The following is a 26,745-nucleotide window of genomic DNA, read 5'->3' as shown; positions in this document are numbered from 1 at the left end:
ATTTCAGCATGATTGGTGAATGCCGATCACTACCTGTCATTGCCGATCACAACAACTCCCCGCTGGTTTGTGATGCGGCCACTCCTCCCTACTCGATGTTCACTCGGCAGCAGCATGACGGGGGAGAACATGCAAACTCCATGCAGAAGGGTGGTCCGACCCGGCGATCGAACCCGCAACCTCCTTGCTGCAAGGCGAGTGTTAACCACAAGGCCACCATGTGGCCAATATAGTTGGTCAAATAAACATTTCCCACTCTGTTGCAATATGCTGAGTAATATGTTCAGGTACGTAAATCAGTTCAAGATAAAGGCCATACTTTTTCATAACCGTACACTTTGAATACAGCATTGTCGAACCTCAGGAGTATTAGAGTTTATAGCTCCCACTGCACAGTACTTAGGACTCACTAGGATAATTTGAAAGACAGTATGACTTAGTGTGACGGGAACATGACAGAATAAAGATCAGTCAGGTTACTCAGCCACAGTATTGTTTTGCCAAACAGAGGACTACATGACCGGACCACAGGGCAGTGCTACTGTACTCAATCAAGTTTTGCAAAGCAGTAATTCTAGTATATCCATAAATATTATTAAACAAATTATAGTTTAGACTCTTCTGAATTCGCCATTGTTCATTAGGACAAAAGTAGCATTACATCTCAAAATTCAGTTGTGTAAACTCAGTTATTAAACATATTTTCCCATTAACACCTGGTATGTCCAAATTGAAACTGTTGGCAGACCCTGTTCTACAGTTAACGCATTCGAAATAAATACCAGTACACCATAAGCATTTATTTAAACAGACAACTAGTAGTAAGTGCAGTCAAGATCTGGATCGGAGAATGAAAGGCTAAAATGTGCTATACTACAGAAAGTTCAGAAGACTTCAACTGCATGGTGCTTTAGGAGTTTGAGCTAATTTGAATATCAATCTTAAAAAAACAATAGATTTTCAATTTTATTTAACTGTCTTCAAAATGTTAAAAAATGCTGTATCATAAGCAGTCAGTGTTGCTGTATGTTTTATAGCCTCCAATATGATGTGATTTTAACGCAATGAAAAGCAATGTAGCCAGTGAATGTGTAATCCATTACTATTAATTATTAGCTAAATACTGCAGTCAAAGATTACATAATTACCGTACACAATGTTTAAGCACCATGTATTAAAAAAATCCAGTCATGTGAAGTTCATTAAAACTGAACACAGATGCCAACATTAGCATCATCCCTGTTATAGCGGGAGGCGGGGGGGTTCAAATGGGTCAAACTTCTGCAGTTACACCCCGTTCACATGAGCCTGCGTACCACAAAAATAACAAACACATGCACCCACCCGAACAAACCCAGCAGATCCCCTCACATTCACACGCGCAACAGAAGGAAAGACAGCAGAAGAGGGTGCGTGCATTCATACATATGTATAAATATATATACACAGTTCCTGTTGCCAGGCGAGACACAGCTGAGTTCGGTGTAAGAACCAGAAATAGATTACCAGTAAGGACAGGTGGAGGGGCCACATGCAACACCCCCTTCTGAATTACCACACACACATTGACAGGCCTTAGGTCAGTCAAAGACAGTGAAGTCATACAGGCTGATGGGCGGTCCCACAGAGTACACCTGATATTGTATGTGATCACAACATCTAAAAATGTTTATGTGAGACAGTTTTCTCTGCACGTTTGGTAGGCACTCAATGTCATTTTCTGACTCACTCTAGTGACAGTATATGTGTGTCTGAGTTATGTCACAGGTCACATTATAGGACACTAACCTAGTTGTTTGCACTATTTAGGTCCATGTTTCACTGAACAGAAAGAAGGAAGGCAGTGCCACACTGTAGGGGTAACATTTCATGTGTCAGCTGTTAGTAGATTGATATTTAGCAAAGTAAATCAAGCCACTATCAGTTCAATCCAATTTAAGTCTTATATTTAAACTTAATTGAACAAAACAGAATTAGGGGGTGAAATCCCATCAAAGGGAAGCCGTATGTTATTAAAACTGCAGGGGAGAATGTCATTAGGATAAAACTACTGACAAGAGTTTTGTTACAAAATGTTCTTTTTGAAATGAATAAAATCTATATGTAAAAATGGCAGACACATGTAAGGCAAACAGATTGCTCTGTTTTTGTTTTTGTAGTAACAAGATCTTGTAGAGTCTATAAGACATCCACTATTAATAGAGTAGCATTGATTTATGGTGCCAATATTAAGATGTTCTTTATACTGAATAGAGGGCTGTAGGTGAGCTGTTTTGAGTCTTATTTCTTTTCACTCACACAAAGAAGCATTGATTGGTCCAGTTATATAAATGGCAGTACCCTCTTTCGGTATTCACATGTTCATGTTTAAAGGGAACCTATTGTGCTTGAGTTATCTTCATTATTAGTAACATGGATCTTCACCCGTGCATTTAAGAGTCATTCAGTTCCAATAAAAATAATTCTGCCACTCAATCCTATTGTCAATAGTATCAATAGGACTGGGTACCAAACTTTGGTTCTTTCATGGCAACAACCGAAATGCCTTGTTCGTAGCAAGAATCAAAAAGTGGTCATTCGGTGCCAGGTTTCAGTACACTGGAGGATGGCTGAGCAAAGGAGGCAGCACGCGTAGCTCAAAAAATAGTTTTCAACCATCTCAGAGTACAGTGGCCTATAGTGGACAAAAAGTAAATCCTGTATCATGACGGATTCTTTATCGTCACTTTGAATATGGACGAATATTTCTAAAAGTTCAATCAAGTTCTTTAATATCCAGCACCTTCAAATGTGCAATTTCACTTTCACACAAGATTTTCACTATCAAACTAGAGCAGCGTCAGTTTACTTCATGTACTGTATGTGACGAATACCCAAACATTCTACTCATATTTTCTATAACTTTAACACATATACTTTCACTTAAACACGAAAAAAATGGAGGCTCTTATTTACATTTTATAAAATTGGTAGCGAAATAAATATCGTTCAGGAACTGTACTGGAATGAAGGTATCGGTATTGGTACTGGTATCATAGGTTTTTGATCGATACCCTAAGTACCAAGCATGTTCATGTAACCCACTCTCAGGATTATGGGCTTCACAACGTTCTACCTAGGATTAACAACTACAGTGGCAGATTAATGTAAAGATTTCTCTATTGCATCCATATTTTTCCAGGGAGATGGAGATGAGTGTTTTCTACTGTCGGGGTGAGAAACATGAACTTGCCTTTCCTCTATACCCCATACGAAGGCTCAGTGAACAATCTTAGTTTTTTAAGACGAGCAGCAAGAGCATGTATCCACCAAACTATTCCTGAGTAGGAAAGAATTCACAGTTTGCAAACATCACCTGCTCAATCGCCATCAAGGAGCTGTTGCAAAAATTCATCTGAATCCTGCTCCAAAATTCATTTGAATCAAGCATTGTAAGAGCGCCTCTGAATACGATGTTTCTCCTACTGTATGTTGAATATCAAAAAACAATTCTGGATTTAATATGATTCATTTTGGAATGAATGAAACAATCATTATTATGAAGTTAGGAAGACCTTGGTTTTTGAATAATCATACCAATCACTAGAGCAGAACATTATGGACAAATTTTCATATATCGATATTCATGCCAGATTTCGCAATATCCCTAGGATGCTATATGACTATAGGTGAAAGCACATTTAAAGAAAAATGTAATTTCACGATGATCCAAGAGGATGAAGAAAGTCTGATGTCTTTGCTTTAGTTGTCGATCAATGGCGAGCAGGAAATGACAGTGTTTAATTTGCATTATTAACTAAATATATTTAACACACAATTCTATGGTATGACCAACAGAAATCAACAGGTCTTCCCTGTAAGCCAGGCCAACATATGATAGAAGATGATAAAATTAATTGATGCATACAATGATATAACATAGCTTGATTTAACAATTTAACTAAAAATACAAAAACCTTTAATCACAGTGGAATATTGCCGTCCAGCCACATAAATGAGTAGAATAACTATCATTTGCTTAAATAAATATCAGAGATATTAAATAATTATCAGTGAAAGAATAAAAGAAACAAAAAAGTGCATCCAATACATTTTTGAACTTTCAACAACAAAACAAAAAAGTAAGCACTGCATGGAGATTTTGAATCACGCTTAACGGTGAAGCATCACCGTGACGTTGTGCTTGACACTGGACACCACAACAACGAAATGAAGAGTAAACATATGAGGCACTTCCCACAGTCCAGATATTCTTCCATTGTTGTTGCGATGTCAGCTTAAATGGCAGAAATCGCTCAGGCCTACTTTACTGTTCATATTTCCATAAAGACATGATGACGACTTAGTGTTGATTTTGTGATATTAACATCTTGATGGTTGATACCTCGCTACAGATACGTTAATGATATATGTATTAACCAAATCAATCATTGACTATGGTTACAGTAACAAAGGGTGGAGCTCTTCAGTTCTTCTGGTTCAACTACAACACAGTGCTGACAGGTAGCAAGGAGACGTTGTCAGACCACTAGATTGTACTTGGTATGCAGCGATCATACTGTACGATCACCTAGTTTAACAAAAGAGTCAGGACATTGAAGTAATGGTTCAACTGCATCACCGTCCTGGAGCCATTATCATCGTCACCACGGTGGACGAGAGCTTCTGAGGACAAGTCATGCCAAACTGCTGAGAGCTCAGATGCCGTTTCACAAGAGCAGAACATTTCGCAAACGAACAGAAAATGCTCGACAAATACATTGCTATTGACAAATATGTATATTTTCTGTTGCATACATCAAATAAAAGCCGACCATCATCGCTTGCCTTCTGCTCCAAACGCACTTGCAGCTGTCAAAAGTCACATGTTGGTGCCATAAATTCCACCGCCAAAACAGCAGATGGCACTATTTTAGAACAAGCACAACCACAAAGCACAGTCAGCACCTTGAACCACTCAAGCGATTTAATATTTGATTCATCTTGCCATATTTTGGTCCACACTCCTCATGGATCTGGCATATTGGATTTGCCACCATGTTTACAGCCCATTGCAACTTTCTCACAAGTTTGTCTCTCGTATTTCTCTCTCCCCAGAATTTGGTGGGGACGCCACAAAAGTATTGCAATGCTCCGTTTATAACAGTTTACTGCAACAAAAAAAAAATCGTTGTGGACGTGCAGCTGGACATAACAGGCAAAGCACAGAATTGACAGAGAAACTGCAACATTTGGCACTTGGCGTTCACTCATTCAGATCATAGTGAAGAGCTACATACAAGTTTAGTAAAGATATTAACCACAAGCCGAATTTCTCTCCATAGTCAGACAAGCTGTTTACATGCATTTTTTTCAATCTTAACCGGACTAATATAATTCAGTTTTCTAGGCTGTAACCTGGAGAACCTGTTTCAGTGTTAAGTTATTCAAAATTTATTTTCATGTCACAATAGAATCAATGGCACTGCTGGTCAGAAATTAGACAATGTAATATGCTGTATGACACGGCTCAGGTTTTTGCCCACCCATTCTGCTTTGCCACATTAATGTATGTACCACATGCCTTTAGGAGTCATCTGTCCCTCGAGTTTTGGGACGATATTTACAAAAAAAAACCATGATAAATTCAGTCATTTCAGCAATAACGATAATTATCACGATAAACACATTTTCATTCTATTGCATATGTTTGACACACGACCGTCTCTCTTAAAACTGTTTGACAATTATTTTGTTTGTCTCAAGCATCATCATCTGTTTATGTTTCTATATAATACTTAACTAAGTGTGGAGATGAGAAATTCAATGTTTCACATCTCTCCTAGAACCCAGTCGTGTCTGCCAGTTTTATATATTGGTTGAATTGAGCTGTTACTATAGCTATTGACCAATCTGGAGCCGTTTCTTAGATGCAACTGAAGCAATTAGAAATAACGTTAATAAATGACGATTTCATATTCTATTCACAAAATCATTATACAAACTGTCAGTCCTGTCTAGTGTGATGAAAAAACTTTGTCACAATTGTCCCTACTAAAGTGGTCGTCTTTCATTGTCATGTTTGGTGATTTCATGAATGCTTCAAGCATTTTAGAATTTGTTTATGGACCATAACTGACACCAGGTTGTAGCATTAGTGCTGCCTGTTAGAGTGTGTCCGCGATCAGTGAATCCGAATCAGGGATGCGGAAGAGGACTCTACCGCCAATACTGGAGCGGATGTACGTCAAATACACAAGTATGTGTTGATATGAACCAATCACGTCAGAAACCCTATAAGGACCAAAATTCTCATCGTGGAGTTTTTGGCAGTGTATCACCTATCCCCACTGGAGTCTAATCGACACATGTTAGGAACAAAGGCAACAAGCATAAGGCGCAATGATTATCATGTCTTAAGATGTTTTAAGGGTATTAAATCAAACTAAATCTAAAATAAATTCCCTAATTTTGAAACTTGCTTTAGCTAATATCAAGATATTTCTACTGCAGACTCAATTGTCTTTTTTTCATGACTTCCAGTTAACAGAGTTAAGTGTGCAATGAAAATCATTGCAAAATAATCTTTCATCGTAGCAATCGTAGCTGATCAAAGATCGACCATTAATTCAGTACTTTGAAAGAAATGTACGGCACTCCTCCTCCACCTGAGCCCATCTTCTGCCCGCAGGAATGTCCATCCACTTCATGTCCATCCACTTCATGTCCTCCATTATTTCATTAATGAACCTCATCATTTGTCTTCTTTTTACGTGTTATCTCCATTTGTAACATATCTACAGTCACTCATGTCCAAACCATCTGATTTGGGGATAACTGTTTCAAGTTCTCATCCAGCATTTTAGTGTGAAAGTTAGTAGGGAAGAACTGCCCAAAATGCAGCTGCCGTAGTCAAGACCCAAAACATCACCAAACCCTTAGAAAAATGTAATTGTCTACCCACTGGGATAGCCACCGGAGCAATTCCCAGATATACTGGACAGAGACTTTGGACAACCTAAATCTAAATAGCATTTAAATACAATTTAATCAGAAACACAACCCTGTGAAAGCCTGAAACATTATATACAGTATACAGTAACTGACAGACAGCAATTTTCCCCCCCTTTCTGATTTATATAGAAATTTATTTATCAATTGTGAATATTTATGTACCAAATTAGGTCAAAGTGTTTAACACTTTCTGGTGTCAATAACAAACAAAATGTGATTTAAAGACAATGAATTGCTCATTCCAAACAAAGGTTTAAAGAGGTTTAAATTTAAGTATTAAATATGATATCGTTGGCTTTAAATTGTTAATGTAAATTGCCGACACTTTGAGTAATAACTATAATAGTTAGATATTACAATCTTTTTGTAGGTCTTGTTTATTTATTTCTGGTGGTTCAGGTATTTGACACACGATCTACTTGCTGGTACTCAACAATGTAAACAATGTGCCTCCGCTACCAGAGGCCAAGCAACGTCAACAGGTTCCTTGCAGTTCCTTTAAATCTGTGAACATGAACAAAAAGTTAATATTTAACAACCACTACATAATCTGCATAATAATCAATAATTGGATTGGGATCCTTCACTGGAACAATGCCTAGCTCAAGAGAAAGGTGACTATTAAATAAACAACAAAAAAAAGATGACGGACACATTTTGTCTTAAGCCAAAGCATTTACAAATATCACATATACTCAAACTCCCTGTACACATGTACAGAAAATGTCTACCTCTTTGTAAACAGTGTTTAAATAAATATCATTTCACAATGTTTATATTGCTTAGGTTTCCTAGCAAAAGTTTTAGTGAATAGTGAAAATCCAACGCAACAATTACCACTGATCAGCGGTGTATGCATTGTTAAACCAAAGTCATTCGGACATTTTCATTCAGTAGCAAAATTTGCATTTGGAATTCTGAAACACATAGTCATGTGATTAGACGAAAGTCAATGGGGTTTGAGAAAGTCGGCAGTCACACAAACTTATAGACGCACAAGGGACACAAATAATAGAAATCCGTGGGGAATCTCTTCTAATTATGGTCATAAGAGACAAAAGAGAAGGGATGCACCTAATTGGTAATTAGAGGCCGAAGCTGAATAAAATGTAAAATGCCTGGCCGAATAATGAATATCTAATAGTTTTTTACTTTTTGTTAATATTGCATAATTAGTCAGACATGTTTGTCAATGAAAGTTAAAGTGAATTACATGATTGAATATTCTTATTGAAAAACAAACGTTTCCATTATATATTAGGCTGATAATTTCATATAAAAAGTTCTAGATAGTTTGGTTGAACACTCATTGCAAACTGCAATTTTACTTTTACTCTCCACTTTATAAGAACCAAAAACTTTATACACTGGATGAACACGTTGGATCACACTTTGACGTGAAGTGTCACCATAACAATGGTCAGAACGAGCAACGCTTAATACTTGGACATAGACAATGTGTGAGACATGGGTCGCAAAGTCTAAATCAGTTCCACTTGTGTTGTCCTGTTCGGTTCTCAGCCCACCGGGCAGTCAGCCGGGGAGTCTGTGCTGTCACCGCTGATGTGGAGACCCAGAGTTTTGTCAGCAGTCTTGCAGAGCTCATTTCACCTCTGCGGCGCTTTTTTGTACTTAAAAAGGATATTCTATTACATTGCATTGTTGATTTGCACTGTGTTTGATTGCGTCACACGCCACGAACATTTGTCGCCAGAGCCGAATGCCGGTTTGTTTGTTTTTTGCGCGATTCGGCCACCAAATGTTCGCGCATGCCTAGAAAATAGTGAGTGGTTACAGCAAATAACCTCATTCAGTCAGTCACAAACAGTTGATTTCTATTTGCTGAGCCCATGTGATTCCTTCATCCATAATATTAACTTTTTATACATTTTTATTTCAGGGTCTAATTACTTAAAAATAAGCGGCTGGCATGTCATTTCACATTTACATATACTGAGGTTTACTTTTAATACACATGCACATTCAGGCACATAAATGTTTGTAGCCACTCTCTCTCTGTGATTCAGCACACGTGGAAATACAGTGACCAGGAAGTGGAAGTGGAAGTGGTGTGTCAGTGACACAATTACTTAATCGACCAAAGTGTTTTGTCTCAACTTGTATTTTTCTTGGTAATCCAAAGAATTATCTGATCCGTGAGTCTAAATCATGATCAGTCCCAAACTGTGAGTTTGTCGATCCGTTGCACCAGTGACGGCTGGTCAGAGGAGAGTGCTGCCCCACCAATTGGCAAAGTATGCCGTGATGTTAGAAACCGAAAATAAACGAAAACAAAAATAATATTCTGAACAATAGGTTAGTAGTTGTAGGGGAGCAAGATAAGATACTATAATGCGGAGTTAAGTTGTTCCATTCATTAGTCGAATGTATCATTGACGTATTTCCACGTCAGGGGGCGAAAAGAGACTCTCATCAAAACTCGGTATGGTCAACCTGCACCCACAACTGAGTACATATCACCGCCTTTCCTCCATGATGGCAAGCCTCACGGCTCACCCGGGGTGTTGAGTGAGGTTGGTTGGCAGGTCGCGGGACATGGAGACAAAATCAAAAATGTTCAACCCACAGACCTTAGTTGTGGACAAGTTTTCTGAAAACCAAAAATTAATATGTTCAATGATCACAGACTACTAACATTTTTTTTTTCATTTTAGTTATTTAATTAACAAAATAACAGATTTTTTAGTTTACGGAGCATATTTGTGTCTCACTGCTATTTTAATGTGAGCATTGCCAACATTTCAACAAATTATATTTACTATTTATTTAATTTTTACAGTTCTGAAAGAGTAATATGAAAGTGTGTAAGAATGGAGTACTTTTCAGCTGTTGCTTCTGTTAAATTATATATACAGAAATGTTTTGAATGTGAAACTGGCTCAGCTCCCCTCTATTTTGTTCACCAGCCATCACTGCTGCCGCCCTAGTAGCCATCCACCCTGGACCTTTGGACTTCAATCTTCACAATTTGGACCCATCAGTACCAGGTTTGGGCACTGCTGATGCAGAGATTTCTCTAAAAAGGGGGAAAGCATTTCCCATCAAGGGGCCATGCCTCGACAGCCGTTATTCCCTGACCTTTGAACGAACCTATCTTCTCTGTTCTGGTACCAATCATCCCTATACACTGCTAAAGGTGAACAAGCCTTCTACCTGAAGCATCAGGTTAAAGCAATTGGATGGTGAAGATTCCAGAAACTGGTCCGCTGTGGTCAGTACAAGGCAAGGCAAGGCAAGGCAAGGCAAGACAAGTTCGTTGTTGTTTTTGGTCAGTATTCCATTAATGATCAAGGTTGTATACCAAAAAAGAAACACTTGCATTGCACTTAATTGTCAGTGCACTTAATCTTTCAAACACTGATATTAGACAATTCTTTCCATAAATTGAAATAAAGAAATAGCATTATGTGAAAATACAAAAGATCAAAATAGGTTTCTGGTATCTTGTGATACAAACATGGCATTCTGTCATTTCACTGTTTTATTTCATTTTACTGATCACTAATGTGATTTTACTGCCCCTTTATTCTGTATTTCATTGCATCTAATATCAGAGCTGGTTCCTTGTACTGTTCACTTGACGTCCAAGTCAAATCTGGGTTGTATGTAGGATGAAACAAAGTGCGCCCAAAACATCACTTCCTTAGAGCTAAATATTTTTGATTGAAATACATAAAATTGCATAACAGCAAGTTTAGGGGTTGAATACTCCTCTGTAACTTTCTATGAGGAGCTGGAGTTGTTCTACTCTAACTCTAGCTGTTGGCTGAGCTCCTCACCAAAAAAACAACAGCTCCTGTGAGGGGAAAATAATCATTTGTATTCGTGATCTTGTCCTTTCAATCATAACTCAGTGTTGGTAGCCATGGGTGAGGGGAGGAACAAAAACATGTCTAGATTTAAAGCATTGCCTTTAAACCAGGCATCTGTAAAGTCTGGCCGGTGGGCCCACTGCAGCCCTCGATGAAGCTTGATGAGAGCTTCATGAGAGCCTTGGGTGGTTCCTGCAGCACTTAACATTGCATGTTGCAGATTAATTCAAAAACACATCTTTCGATAACTTTTTGCTGGAACAGTTTAAAGAACACCACCGGATCAATTTTCACTGCATGAAGAAGACCTGGGTGACTCAGAACTTAAGAGTTTTCAAATGAGAATCTTGTGGAGATATACTTTCCTTCAAATGCTATGGGGCTATGCATCTCCCTGCTGGATATAGAGACCCTCACTACTGACTGTAATTAGGCAGCAGGTCCAGGATCAGGCTGACAATCCAGTCTGCCAGCAAAAACGAAAGTTGCAATAACTAGACTCCTAATATTCAGTGGCCAGAGATAGTGCAAAAAAGCAACATGTGGGCAAGAACATTTGTTTGCTACAAACAATCCAATATAACAGCTACTGTCAAGAACATTCTTTAACCTCGGAAGCTCTGTAAAGGTTCAAAAACTTGCTCAAAGCATAACAATGTAAGCATTATTGGCCACTCTAGTGTTGATAACATTTTGCTTTGAGTTAGACTTAAAACAGATACAAAATGTGCGATTAACCTGCCATTAATATGAGGTTAATTTAGTTATTTGTATTGAATTGAATTCATTCAGATTCAAATTGTATTTGATCGACAGCCCCATGTTCAAAGGAAGCACCTCTAGTCAGAAGAGTGCAATGAATCTCCACACAGGTATCTATCTGATGTCATGACAACCGCAAATGTATAGACAAGGACCAGTGACATCTCAAGATACAAATTGGAAGAGTCTGTGAAACTGATGAGGTGAGGCATCTGTCTAGGCTAAGATACCAGAGCATATACTGGTGACAGACAAGATGTCAAGTCATGGTTCTGCCAGTAACACAGCAGCACCAGCCTCCCGCCTTCCCGAGAAGCATTCATCAGCCAGCAGCTGAGCGTTCTCCTCCATATACTCCGGGGCAGGGAAGGGGCTGTGGCTGATGCGGTACGTAGCTAGCGTTAGCTGCCATGGCAGATGAACTGCTGCGGAGCCACAGAGGACAGACGGGGGGCGGCTGACTGCCACCGATGCACAAACGTAAAATGAGTAAATGACCAGCTCAGGCAATTGAAACGTCTTCAACGTGCTGCCACGAACCCTCTATCCATCCAAGCCCCCTCTGCTTCCGTTTAGAGTCGTGCGTTCACTTGAGTCAGGTCGCAGCAGCGCGGATCCTGAAACTTGCCTAGATACACACACGCGCATACACACACAGACACACGGCTCCAGTCGCTAGCCTATTTTCAAGCAAAGTCTGCACTAAACCAAGGCATAAGATGAAAGACATGACGGCAGTCCTCTCACCTGAGACGGCACTGCTTCAGTTCGCAGGGGGAGGCATGATTCATCTAAAAGGGTTGGTAGTCCAGCATCATCACCGTTTTAGACAGCACAGATCCCAGTTCCAAATGCGACTCAGTGTCACTCGGAGCCACCTTCATCACCTCCGTCCACAGCGGCAAAGGAACCGGGACGAGGCCGGTGACAGCAGCGAAAAATGATCCCAGAGACGCGAGCCACTGATTGAGTGACACCCCTGAACAAGCGCGGCTCAGGCAGTTGACATTCACATGGAGCAGTAATGTACAAAACCCAAAAGAGACAATAAGGACCGGCTATTTCTTACCTCAGGCGGTGTGTCGAACCAAGTTCCGAGTAGCAGCCATGTTCAGAACCCCTCTCTCCCTCCGTCCACGCGAACAGAGCCCCCTCCCCCGGGTCAGCGGTCCCTCTTCCACAGCAGGAATCCAAAATTAAACACCGTTGAGCGGTTTACCGTTAGAATCCCGGCAAGGTTACTCTCCAGTTAAAAGGCGTAATTCGTCGGTGCTCCGTCAGTGGAGACCGATCATCTAGCCGTGCCGGAGGGGAGGTGGGCAGCCTGCCGCCTTCACCATGGCACCGCCAACTCCGTCCTTTCCGCTGCTTCAACTAGGTGAATGGCTTCAGTTCAAGAGCCATGCAAGCACAGTCAAGGAGTCAGGTAAATTTAAAGCCCCGTTTGCCTTTTCTCATTAATTGAAAATGAAGCTAGCGCTAGCCGGCTAGCCTTCGGCTAACATGCAATAGATGTCTAATAAAACAATGGAATCTGGAATAAGACACTCTGCATACTGCGTGCTTCTTGTCGGCTACGGGCTAACTGTTTGATCCGCAGGACAAAACCAGCGGAAGCACTGAAAAGCTTAAGATAATTTGGCAAAGCAGGGCTACCGCTAGTTCGTCGCTGGCCAGCCCCTCCGTGTTGGTAATATCAGTCAGAGTAGAGGGGCTGCATAGAGGGCGCACTCCCGACGCCAGGCGAGCACGGCCCGGCGCGTTCCTGACATTCCCCACAAAATGGCTGCCAAAACAAATTTACCGCGGATAATAGAGGGAAACTTCAACCAGCGTTGGACATACCCGCGTATGTACTTTATAAATAAAAGGACAATATCGACACTCAAAAGAGATCATGTTGAGAATACACGAGGCTTTTCCTAACTTCATATTACAAGTTTCCAATCATTTGCCAACTCTGTAGGCAACAGACCACTGATCACTTGACAGGAAGTTTTGCTCTGTTCCGCAGCGTCATGTGGTGGTTGCACAGACCATTAGGGAAAATAAACATCTGTTGGCTGTGAATCGATGACCACCTTGTCATAAAAGTAGGGTACATCAGTAGTTAATAAGTAAGTTTTCCCACTCCATTTCAAAAAGTATGTGTAGGTCAACTACAGGTTTTCAACTTCATTATGTCAGATTAACCATGACTACTACTAAATGTGTCAATAAGCTCATAAAAGTCTGCACAATTAACCCAATTCAGAGATGATCAAAAACACATTTAATAAAACAAAGTTGCCAGTCATACAGAGTTGGGTATAGGCATCCATTGTTGACAATCCTAATATTTTATGCTAACAAATGATACAAGCAAAAAAGGAATCAGTTAAATTTACCATGGGTAGTTGTAAATGCAAATGTAACTTGAGTCACAGATTGCTGTGATTGCTTGGCCATACATGGAAAATATTGCCCCCACAAATTAAAATAACCAGTTCTATAGACAGACATCAACTTTTTCTTTCAGTACAACAAAAAAAGAAATCAAGGGACATCCTCAGGAGAAATTAAAATTTCTGCTTTAACCTATTCCAAGGGGTATGGTACAGAAAGTTGATCCTTTGACATTTCACTGTGTACAGTCACACAGATGACACTCATATTTACAGATGCCCTAATCATACATGCACCTTTACCACGTTAAAAAGGTCAAAACAACGTCCTCCATTAATTCTGACAACCATCTGCAATGGCACAGCCTGTTTTGTACAGCCTTGATATTGTGGATACTTTCAGTGTGAAGGGCAGCAGATAGAACCGACAAAAAGTTTATAAAAGAAAACAGTAAACTTTTTCAGACTGCTCCCAAACCTCATTTCTTCTGCTTTGGTGGAGGTCTGAAAGGGAAAAAAAAGCATGAAAACAACCAGCCGTAGAAATAAATGATCATTCAACACCAATGTATTTCATGACAGTTAATACAGAAAAATGTGAGCTAGTCTGACAGCAGCGTAGTAATGTACCTGTAAATGCCCACAACCACAGCGTGGTCTCGCTCATAGGGCTCAAGTGTTAGCTGCTCCTGGGGTTTCATGTTCTCAGAGCTCATCTTTTTTACCTCAGAAGCAAAGACTGCCTCTGGAGCAGCTGTCGAGTCTATGCAGTTTGCCTGTAGACCAAGGAAAACATTTGGAAAATGAGGATTGTTCATAATCACTTCTCTCTTCCACACAGCTCCTGGAAGCAATACTACTACATATTCCATTAAAGCAAAACTGCACATTCAATATCAATACATACATTTAGACATAATCTTTAATTTCGAAGGAAATATACACTGTTAAACTTCACCACGCTTGCAAATAAGAAATGTCTACTTTAACTATACAAGGCCGTTTTAAACAGATGAGCACAATATTCACTGCTCAATAGTTTCCTGAAAAGTTGTCACAACTACATTTCGACAGTAATGGCTCTTGTGTATTTTGGAACATTGATAAATTAATGACATTTGATTCTCCGACCACAACAAGACAGTCTTAAGAGGACCATGTTTTAATGTCCCGAATTTAGACTCCACACTGCTGTAAACATTGCAGATGTGGAACTGATGGACTATTAAAAAGCAAGTGGGTAAAAATGCTGGTAATTGGTCCAACACTGATCATAAATGGAGCCATGATCATTGACAATAGTACAATAAAGACACTTTGTCAAATGAGCGTACCTTGATGGAAATGACAAAGTGTCCTCCATTTTTCAAGAAATTGTGCGCGTTTAAAGCAACGATTCTGGTCTGGTCCGGCTGAGCAACGTCTGCAAAGATCACGTCCACCATTCCTGTAGAAAAGACCAAGTCAGAAAGACGGCCCTCCAATGTCTCTTCATGTGGCAGGCTTCTGGATCAGCAGCTGAACAGCATGTTTACACTAGATAATATCTAACAGGTTAAGAGCAGTGGTGCAACTGACCACTCTCCACAGTTCGGCATGCCCATAGTCCGCAGATTGGTTGATGAGGCTTGTTAAGGTAGTTCTTGTTAAGGCAGTGTGACCATGGATATAGATTGACCATAGCCATGCTTTCGAAGCAGCATCACAGAAGAGATGCCAACTCTCACACAGACGTCCAAGGCAACAGAAAGCTATGGAACCATGACTCCTCAGTGGCAATGTGCAGCAATCCTACATAGAAGTCATACAGACACAAATTTGGCTGTACTGCTAGAAGACCACGATTATGTTTAAAGAACACATCTTTGCTGCAAGACACTTTGAAATCATTTAAATTATTTTACGTAAAGGGCAGAAGTGTTTTTGGACCACGTTTGTTTAATCTTATTTTCATTTTTTTATCCGATACACAAGTCCAAACCATGATACCATCCAAACCACACGTTTTTTGAGCAGTTGCATCCCTAGCCAAGTCGCCCCGAATTTGGTCACATATTACTTAATAAAACACTGGTGCGAAGTTCAGTGTGAATATCCCCCCAAAAAAAGTAGACACTCTGAAGGTGGTGCATCCTTCTACAAGTAATCATTGGCAATCTAATCTACTTCCAAAAATGTCACCAGAAGATGGTGCTCATGAGCTATTATGGGATTATGATGTCAGGTTTTAAAAAAGACAGAAATGCTCAGGAGCAGCACCTGGTAAATAAAATCACCAGCAATCCTGGGTTCACTTCAAACCTAGAGATCCATGGCCGAAAGGAGCACCAAAATAGTTGCTGAAAATCAGTATAAGCTAAGGGGCATACGGCCCACAGATGATCCTTTCAAAGATTTAGGCCAGTAACTCGTAAATTACCCATAAAGCAAACATTGAAAAGAGTATAATGAATTAGTCTGAAATTGCTGTCCTGTGACTTACCGACCAACATCCGGTATTTGTGTGGGTGTCGTGCATCTTCAATGATCGGAATGATGTTTGTGCGTTTCTTGGCCACATTCAAGAGATCGCGACCTGATCTGTGAGAGAATTCCACGGCATAGACCAGTCCTTCCTGAAAAACAGTGAATGTTAATTTAGTTGATGTATAGCTGGTTGTTTTAATGGCGAGTACAAATATTTTATTAGCAATTATTAAAATGAGACTGGCATTTTTCCAAAGGCTTCCATCAAGATAGTCACTTAGTGACTAGTTTAGCATGTTAGGCTTAAGTGGAAGTACAGCAGCGCTTAAATAGACTCTTTTACTCATCATCTGAGTCACAATTAGGGCTGCATGATAATGATTAAAGCATTGTTTTTTTTCTTTGTATTGTTAAGATGATGATGGAAGAATGAGATTAATAAAAAAAATGTCAGCGTCAGAAATATGGAACTGTTTTGGATTTCAAAAACATGTAGACTTGAAGACTGACCAACAGTGCTGCCCGTACCTCGCTGTTATTTCTAAACCCTTGGTAACAATAAATCTTCCTAGATATGGCAATTTTTTTTTTGCAAAGGAAAAAGACATTTTCCCATATCATGCAGCATCAGTCAGAATTATCTTGTAAAGGGTCAAGTATTTCCACTGAATATAATAAAAACAAAAGGACAATACTCACTGGGCCAACAATATCAGAAACATGGGAGACTGTGGTCCCAGAAGCTGCGCCAAGGTACATGACCTTTGCCCCCGGTTTGATGTGAATCTGGTCCACTCCACCCAAGATAGCAGCTGCCAACTTGGAGCGGAAGGGATTCCAAGCCCTGTATTCAATTTTCGTTTCACCTTCCTGAGAGATGCAGAGTACAAAGATTCTGTTACACTGGCATGTGTGTTGAGTGTGACAATCTATTCTAAAAGTTCCATTACAGTTACTGGCATGTCACCTGATCAAATATACCTCAACACTGATCCTCTTCTCTCCATACACAGACTCTCCCATCACCATATTCTTTGTCACCAGCGCGTCCTCTTTACCTCTGCAGATGAACACACCTGAGGAGGAGAAATACATATGCAGGGGTGAGAATATTTTCCCGTGCCACACCAGAAACCATCTTTTAACCAACATCTCCATCACCAGTTGTTAAAAACCAGGTTGCTCATGTTACTGAAGAATAGACTGTGAACCTCACCTTCATGTCTGTGTGGCTCAACCAGGACCTTTTTCCCTGCACCAAAGCCTCCTCTGCCGCCCCTACCGCCACCTCCTCGACCTCCCCTTCCTCTTGGCGTTCCTCTGCCGCCTCCACGTCCCCGAAATCCACCACCCTCGGGTGACCGGAATCCTCCACCTAAAATGACAACAAGTAAGTGACGCTACTTTTCCACTAACAGCCAGGACTACTGATGGCAAGTAACAGATAGAAAGTGGGACAAGCCATGTCAAAAAATAAATTGACACAATGCGCCAACATGGTCCTCTAGCAACATTCTTTTACCACACTGCGATGCTTGCATGTGTTTATAAGTTAGCATGGCAATTTGCTACCGGAGTTTCAGCACTTTATTTTTAAATCAAATCCAAAGTTGTTTAATTTGACACCACATATTAACTCAGAAGGCAAGTATATTGTCTTGAATAATTTAATACATTTGAGGAGTTTTTTCAAGACAGGATGTAAAAGAAAGCTCAAGAAACCAGTATTATCAGACACATACTACTAATCAACACAGCCAATATTTGTCCTCACCTCTTCCTCTGAATCCACCACCACCACGTCCACCGCGGTCGCTGAATCCTCCTCGTCCACCGAATCCTCCTCGACCACCTCCACGGTCACCGAATCCTCCTCTGCCTCCACCTCTGCCACCACCTCGAGGACTGAAACCTGGACCCACCCCACAGGAACTCAGAAAACAGTTGCCACTTCAAGGAAACCATTCCTTCCAGTGGTGCATCGCACAGTCATCTTTAACACCACTCTATTACTATTTGCTGCCATTAATACGCCAGAGAATTTGAATCACTTCAACATAAATCAGTTAATCCAAGTTAGTTAACAAAACTGTTAATACGTTACTTTTACTACTAAACAACACTACTACATTGCTTAGAAGGTGCATAATGTCACCACCTGAATGGTGGCAAGGTTTTCCTGTACATCTGTTGAAGACACGTGTCTATTGTTTACAAGTATTAGAAGATTCATTGATGGCGCATGGCCCTGGGTTACAACCACATCAGGGTGACAACCTTTAATGACCAGCCAACCTGTGGTCAAAAATACACGTATCATTTGAGTGACTATTTATGTCAATCGCATACAACCCGTAGACAATGAGTACCAACTTCAGGTACTTATCTTAACAGGATCTGAAAAGCGTGCACACGCTCAAAAACGTGCTTTTCGAGTAAAATGGTTGTCAGGCGAAAATCGCAGATTTTAAAATACCTTGAGGCACCAAAAAAGATAACTGTTCTCCATTTCAGTAAGCTCAGTAAGGACACCGGTGGGTGTTTTTCTAACACCGAATGTTCACATCCTCAACTGCAAACCGTAACTCCGCTGTTTTATCGACACGTGGTGATGAGTACAAAATAAGGGGGACGTTGCCTAGACTTAAAATTAGATAGATTAGATAGAGTCCTGTAGTTAACATGTACCACCAAACCAAGTAAATATATATCCACTATTTCAATTTCTGTTCAAGTTGTTGGGTTGTTGCGGCGGCCTCAAGTTACTCAACACGTGTGCGGATCAACACGCGGCGCAGAAGTCCCACATAGAATTAAGCTTGCCCACGACAACGACCCTCCAAAAGAAGAGAATCTACAAAAGAATCTACAAAAATAGTGGGCCCATATGCAATGTTTAAAGCGTTGAGTCGACTTTAAGCATTTTTGACGACGACCATTCGAGGACGAGCAGGCCATAAACACGAGAAAACAGTCATTGCATCACAAATTTAAGTGAGAAGGCTGAATGTCTAAAATCGTATCATTCAAACCATACCTACCTGGTTTCATTTTGCCTTTGTGTTTTATTTAGATTATTTCAGCTGTGCCGGTTCAGCTCGGCTGTGTTCCTCAAACTCTCGTCAGGTCTGGAGCACATGTGAGGCAGGAAGATCTGCTTCCTTGTGGGGTATCGCGCTTGGCAAACAACGGCTTGATGCACTACCGCCACCCCCTGGTACGGAGTGTGGGTAGGTAAGTAAGCTCATTTCCAAAAGAAAATAAAATACTTCAATTCGTTCATCCTCACATCAAGACACTAGAGTTGCCGCTCACAATCATCACTGTATATCTGTTTCTTTGTTTTGTGGAGTGTATCGTTAAGTACCGTGTGCCTGTTCTCTGTGAGTTCTGGCTGTCTTTCTCAATGGTCCAACTTGTTTTGGAGAACTGTAAACCCCCTGCGTGCTGTTCTCCAGCATCGGGGTAAATTCAACATTCTCAAAGGTTGGGACTGTCGGACGATATTCGCTTTCATGTCGAGTAAATACTTCACTCCTACAAGAGCCACGTGTAGAACTGTACGATATAAACAAAGCGTCTGTATGTTGGAGGCCACGTTAAACTGTCCAACAGAGGGCGCAGTAGATCAACATACAATTCGTTTACAATTCAAATCACATTTATTTAAATGGCGATTTGGACGTTGCACGGTAGAGACAGTCACTGTGTCACTAAGACATGAAGAACGTTAGCATTGGCAGTGTTGACGATTATCATGTTTCCATCGGGAGTGAGTAGATTAGAGATTAATTGATCAAAGGGACAGAGAAGTTTCCAGACAATTTTTGGGAGACAGACACGGTTTAAATCTCTAGTGAACTGTACATTTACTTTATGTAAAAGTCGCCTTTTTAACCTCTGGTCCTGCATTGTTCCCGGATAATGGAGTCAGCAACTTCAGCTCGGTCCATTTCGAATTCTACTGCATGATGTTGGCTTAACACTGCCTTTTGTTATCATTATTATAAGTAGAATAAATCAAAACTCATAGCCATTATTTGATGGACACAGTGATTAATTTCATGATTCCAACCTGCAACTGCTGAGCCGTTTCTAAGTAAAAGAATCTTCACATCTACAACCAGGACTGCTCTATTTCCAAATAAAGTGGGAATGCATGGGAAGCATATGAATGGAAGAAAGTCTATCTGGGCCTTTCATAGCATTCTTTAAGAGTTCCAAAACCAACTGCACAATTGACTTGCTGCCTGAATCATTCACGTTCAACTGCATGGATGAAGAGTAGAAACAAAGTGCCGCTAGGCTACGGGGGTTGCAGTTGGCTTGTGCCGCCCTGACTTCCTTGGCACACGAAGCAAGCTGTCTGGTACAGGAATGACTGAACCTCAATGATGCACAGTTTCGTACATTTCAGACCACAGATAGTTTTGTAATAGATGAAGTGCAGCAGAAACAGTCACCTGCACCTAACCTAGCAAAATCATCAAGATTCATTCACAGGGAAACCCAATCTACTTTACACTGGGAAAAGGAGGAAACATTTACAGACATGCAAAGGGAAATGCATCCAGTGACATCATCATCTTAGGACCCACGCTCACATTTTGATCTCTCCTCACTATTTGACATTATTAGAACATGAAGAAAAACAGTTAGTTAGCATGGATCATGTTCATGTGTGAAAAGCTCGAGAACATCGTGCAGTTATCAGAGTGTATTCAGGTAATCTCAGGACAGCCAGCTCATCTAAACTAAATCCATGTACTGCTAAACTCGACTAAGCCTGGCGACAATGAAATCCTCCTCTTCCTTCCATGTCCAGAATCATGAATAACAACAGTCCTTACTCTAAAGTGTGTAGTACTGCTACTCATGCTAGCAATTCACTGAGTTGTGTTGGTACATACCACCGTGGAATCTGAGTGGATGCTTGTCTGGCTTTTTATTTTATAGACAGTTAACTTAATTGCACTGCTGTTGGTGACTGGGTTGGTCCCTGAAATGGAGTCGTTTGCCTCAAATTGCTGAATTTGGTGGCCTCGCCTCGGAGTGTGGTATCCGGTAATGTGTGCCACAAACACTGAATCTGTCTGCTTTTTCTGGGTAGGTTTTTGCACTTCAATTAAACAAAAGATCTTATGTAGCGGCGTTCTGGAGTTTCATAATAAATGCATCAAAATTAAAATATGTTAAAGTTGAAATCAAGAAAGAGCATTAGTCCAATGAGTAGACTATGAAAGCAAGTAAAAAACAGTGTTTTTAGTCAGAATCTGAATCAGAATCAAATTTATTGCCATGGTCAGTGGGGATCCCACCAACTAGGAAAGTGTCTTGGAATAAAGTGCTGACATAAAAGCTGTTCCTGAGACGGGAGGTTCTGGTCTGGATCGACCATAGCCTCCTGCCAGAGGGAAGAGGAACAAACAGTCCATGTCCAGGATGAGAAGGATTCGCTGACTCCGACTGGTCAGGAAGTCTGTAATCCATCTGCAGAGGGAGTCAGGCACGTTGAGCTGGCAAAGCTTGTCTTCAAGCAGAGCTGGAAGAATTGTGTTAAAGGCAGAGCTGAAGTCTACAAACAGGATCCTGGCATAGGTTCTTGGGGAGTCCAGATGCTCCAGAACGAAATGAAGGGCCTGGTTCACTGCATGGTCCACAGATCTGTTGGCTCTGTAGGCAAACTGCAATGAGTCCAGGTGAGAAGCAGTGATAGATTTCAGGTGAGAGAGAACCAGGCGCTCAAAGGACTTCATGACTACAGACGTCAGTGCCACCGGTCTGCAGTCATTGAGTTCTGTGATCCTGGCTTTCTTGGGAACAGGAATGATAGTGGAGGACTTAAAGCAGGCAGGAACATGACAGGACACCAAGGAAGCATTGAAGATGTCCGTGAACACTGGAGACAGCTCAGTAGCACAATGCTTCAGGATGGCAGGAGAAACTCTGTCTGGACCCGCAGCCTTCCGAAGGTTCAGCCTCCTGAACTGAGTGAACACGTCCTGCTCCATGATGTCAAGAGAAAGAGGGGGCAGGGGATGGGTTGGCTCATCAGTGACTGTGATCGACTTTGCTGTGTCAGTGACATCGTTCGTCTTACTTAAAAAGGATTGTCTGTGCGGACCTCAGGTGATCATGGTAATTTTCCATGGAGGAAAGAATGTCATGGTTTGTTGCGTTATTGTTAAACCTGGTTAGTCTTCTTTCTAACATTTTGTGTTTTCATGTGATTTTTTTCCTTTTGTTTACTTTGTTGACTATATACAGTACTTATGATGCTGTTTTACCAGAATTGATCAATAGTCTACAAATCTGTTGTTACATGACTAAATTTTTCATGTCATGTCATTACCTGCTGAGAAAACAAGAAGACAAATAAGTTAAATCAGTATGTTATTTTAGGACACAAACAGCAAATTATGCCCAAAGATCGAGTTTTTTTTTTATGTGCATGACTCTTTCGATAGATATATCAATCCTATTAGAGCAAGTCCAAGTGTAACCGCTCACCTACATTGTTCCCTATCTAGCTTTGAGAATCGCAAATGTACTTTTTTATTAGCATTATGCCCGTTCACCTCATTTTACCAGTCAAGCCAGTTTGTCCATGTCAGGACAATTCTCAGTAAAGGAACAAGGAAATGTCTATCAAAGTGGTTGACTGCCATTGTTCCAGTCAGGAACAAGGAATCTTCCAGTGTTGGTAAATAATTGATCAAATTACTAGGGGTGGCATTTGATAAAAAAAAAGATCTAGTTAATTAGAGAATTTGTGATGAATTAATCTCAATTAATCACAGTTTAATGGTATAAGAATATTTGCCACATGAAGCCACTTTATTTTATTTGAATGGATTTGGTATATTAGTGAAACTAATGATGGATCCAAACATCAGACTTGTTAAGGTCCCACCACTAAAAATTACATTAACAAATACAAGCAGCTCAACTAGACACACCAAGGTTCAAAAATACTAACATGTATCTCATCTAACATCCGGAATGGTTGATCTTGCCAAAGTTTAAAAACAATAATCTCAAAACAAGCAGGACTGTCAAAGCGCCAGTGACATTGGATATTTGGTTCCTTATCTGTCTGGCCAGAAAAGTATTTATCAGGCCTCTTTGAGCCTGTATTAGTTTAGAATTTGGAGAAAAGGGTGCACACGGTGAGTCCAGCGAAGAACTCCAAAAATCAACCTGTTTGGATGTGATGATGATAACGTGTATCTGTACAGGGACCGGCCTCGATCCAGTCATTATTTAATGTGTCTGTTCTATGAACAATGCATGCTGTTGTGAAGATAAAATCCAACTCCATGTGTGATCCCCATTAGCTGCCACCAAATGCAGTAGCAGAAACTCTTCTGGGGGTACCCAATCAACATAAAACACATCACATAACTTCATGCAAACTGACACGACAAGACAAAATTAAAAAACAAAACAAAACAAAACATATACAATATTACTGAAATGTAAGACAAAAAAAGTCAAGTTAAAACAACAACACAGTTGAATTAGAGTCATGTATCAAGTGTCTTCAAAGCGTTCATTTGAAACCATCTTTAGTGGGTGCTTCAGTTGTCATAGTTCGAAACATATTCCATATTGTAATGGCTTTAAACATTACTGATCTGCCTGATAGCATTACAATGACGTTCTCTCACATACTACAGTACAGACATAGTGGTTGTTGTGGTTGTTACGATAATAGTAGTGAAGAAAAGTATGAAGTTGCATACCAACCTCTCTTCCACTCAAGTGATGAGAAACTGGCCTCACACCCAATTGACTGTAGCTTTACAGTATTCACATTTGAAGCTCATACAGTTGTTTTTTGTTTGCACCCAAGCATATTGTAGAGCAATAATCAAGTTAGTCAAGTTACCAGCGCAGTCGGGGTAACCAACACTCTGGAGGCTGGAACAGCTTTAATAAATGATATTCCTCTACCCATTATTTTGACAATATTTTTTTATACGTTTCTCACAAGTTAACTGTCCATCATGTGTGACGCGAAGTAAACATGTCCCTTGAACCTGTTAGTGTCAAAGCCTTTATGAGATAGGCACAGCTGTGTAGCATGGCAATAAAAAGGAGCAGAAATGATAAGGACTGTTCTTTGCTCTTTTCAGTCTCTCTAAAATGTCTGGTGAAATGATGTCTGTAGTACAGAAGCAATGTTATATAATACAAAGTAATGCAATAATGGAAATGGAAACTATTTCAGAACACTTTCTCCTTCTCAAATCGTCTCCTTGCTCTTAGATAGGCAGATATCATCTGACCTCTGACACACCAAGACTGGCACTGACAAGCATGTACACCATATTCCCCGCAATTTCTCTCTTTCATTTACCCTGCACCCAAACTCAATTCAACCACCCATACTCATCAGCACCACAGTAACTGTCGGTAGCCGCTTGTACCTCTCTTTTTCTTTGCTGTCCCCAGTCTCACTTCTCTGGCCCCTCATAACCACAACTGGAGGTGTTAAGTAAAGACTAGACCCTGTCTCTTCCACCTCCCTGTCCCCGGTGACAGGATTGGCTCTCCGTAGAACATCATCAACATGTTCACCTAGTGACTTTGAGGTCACGTGAGTTACTTTTCAGGGTTTGTCTTGGGTCAGTGGCGCCTCAAGTGTGGTCATCACCATGTGATTGCGCCCCAACAATTGCATGCATTTACATCAGCTCCTGGGATTCACTCACTTCTTCCAGCACTCCTGCAGGGATTACAGTGTTCCCTTGTTTAACGTGGGGTTTATGTTCCGGGACCACCCCGTGATAGTCGGACTCCATGAAGTAGCCGAGCAGAGCGAGTCAACAGCCTTATGTGGCCGATCCTGTTGCTCTTTCACAGTAAAATATTAAGAATGTCCACACATACATATTGACCCAGAAAACGACTACAACGGAATTGAAGGTTTAATTCAAAGGGTTTTGACCAAAACTATACTTTTACACTCGGGGATCAAAAGTATTTGGACAAATTAATATAACTGTAAGCTACTTTTCAATATTTTGTTGCGAATCCTTTGTAAGCATTTACTCCCTGAAGTGAGGATATGGGTTGCTTTTGCAGCATGTTTTGCATCATTGTCCATTTTTGCCTGTAAGGTACTGTCCAATCAACGTTGCTTCATTTGGCTGAATGTGAGGAGAGAGTGGATCCCTATACACTTCAGAAATCATCTGGCTACTTCTGTCTTTTGTCACATCACCAATAAACACAAGTGACCCAGTGCCATCACACATTCTCCACCATGTTTTACTGAAGATGTGTGCTTTGGATTGTGACCAATTATTCTTCAAACTTTCTTCCTCCCATCATTCTGGTCCCAGTTCATTTTAGTCTCATCTGTCCAAAGAGTTAATCTTCCAGGTCTGCACAAAGTCCTTCTCGCAAAAGAAAATATGTTTTGTCATTAGTCATATTTTTGCATCTCTTAGGAGAATGAGGTTCAGTTAGTTGTTCATGTGTGTGCGTGAGCGTGCGTTGGTTCGTCTGCAGGTGTCATATTTACTTTCATTAAAAGAATGACTTCCTCATTTAAATGAGACTGGTTTCTTTTAGCCAATACTGATTATTCAATTGTTGATTTAATATAAACATATGATGATTGGTGGTTTCTATGTCATCTCATAAGCGACTATATTTCACACCTTCTAATAACCACTTTTCTACCGTTTCATTCACCACTCCCTTAAGTTAAGCCTGTGTAGTGGTCTCCTTCCAGAGAAAGGGAGGGGATTTGTAACAATGTGTGTCCTTTTATTCAATTAAGAGGAGTTTAGTAAGTGGCTAAGTGAAGTGAGACTCTGGTCCATTATTTGGTCCCTGAGACACATTACTCACAATGAGCAAGCCTTTGTGATCATAACTGAGCACAAACCTCTTTGCTCAGTTTTTCTCTGAAAGATACCCACTGATAGTAACAGAATGGGTCGACGAGCATGTTGGGCTCTTGAACTACATTCCATTTGAGTGGACTGTACGGTATTGGGATGGCAACTGCCACCTTAATGCAACTGCGAAGTCACGATGTCCAGCTGAGTCGACACTAAACAAAGCATCCTATTTGTTCCAACCCCGACCTCCCAAATAGTTCCTGTAGCCTTTATTCTAAGCTTGACTCCTAAAGGAAATCCAAATCCATTGACTGCACAGGCTGTCTGTTCTACATTTCTGCTTCAGCATCCTTTAGAAAATCTGAAACAGGAACAGTGTTGTCTGGGTTAGGGTTAAGGTTAGTTAGGGTTAACCCTTTTCACACACTGTTTTTTTCTGTCATAAAGTTT

General features: G+C 40.5%; 2 protein-coding genes across 2 annotated transcripts in view; both read right to left on the bottom strand.

Annotated features, from left to right (window-relative positions):
- Positions 1-13,312, bottom strand: part of dyrk1b (dual-specificity tyrosine-(Y)-phosphorylation regulated kinase 1B) — a 42,855-nt gene extending 29,543 nt beyond the window's left edge. The window contains exon 1 of the mRNA XM_053882146.1: positions 12,658-13,312. The gene's annotated coding sequence lies outside the window, so the exon portion shown is untranslated. The remainder of the gene's footprint in view (positions 1-12,657) is intronic.
- Positions 13,313-13,832: 520 nt separating this feature from the next.
- Positions 13,833-19,625, bottom strand: fbl (fibrillarin). The gene is made up of 9 exons (XM_053881011.1): positions 19,480-19,625; positions 18,213-18,350; positions 17,655-17,813; positions 17,420-17,514; positions 17,138-17,308; positions 16,455-16,587; positions 15,307-15,419; positions 14,603-14,748; positions 13,833-14,476 (listed from the first exon to the last, which is right to left on the bottom strand). The coding sequence occupies exons 1-9, from the start codon at positions 19,487-19,489 to the stop codon at positions 14,452-14,454; spliced, it is 990 nt and encodes a 329-aa protein (XP_053736986.1). The 5' UTR covers positions 19,490-19,625; the 3' UTR covers positions 13,833-14,451.
- Positions 19,626-26,745: the final 7,120 nt, after the last annotated feature.

Source organism: Synchiropus splendidus, chromosome 12, assembly GCF_027744825.2.
Source record: "Synchiropus splendidus isolate RoL2022-P1 chromosome 12, RoL_Sspl_1.0, whole genome shotgun sequence".
In the NCBI taxonomy this organism is placed as follows: Eukaryota; Metazoa; Chordata; class Actinopteri; order Syngnathiformes; family Callionymidae; genus Synchiropus; species Synchiropus splendidus.
The sequence above is the reverse complement of the archived record's forward strand: the minus strand, read 5'-3'. Positions and strand labels throughout refer to the sequence as shown.

Coding starts and splice junctions, on each gene's coding strand:
- fbl (XM_053881011.1), bottom strand. Junction 17,814..18,212: donor TGGTGGATTCAGAGGAAGAG/GTGAGGACAAAT, acceptor TTGTCATTTTAG/GTGGAGGATTCCGGTCACCC. Junction 17,515..17,654: donor TGAGCCACACAGACATGAAG/GTGAGGTTCACA, acceptor TCTCCTCCTCAG/GTGTGTTCATCTGCAGAGGT.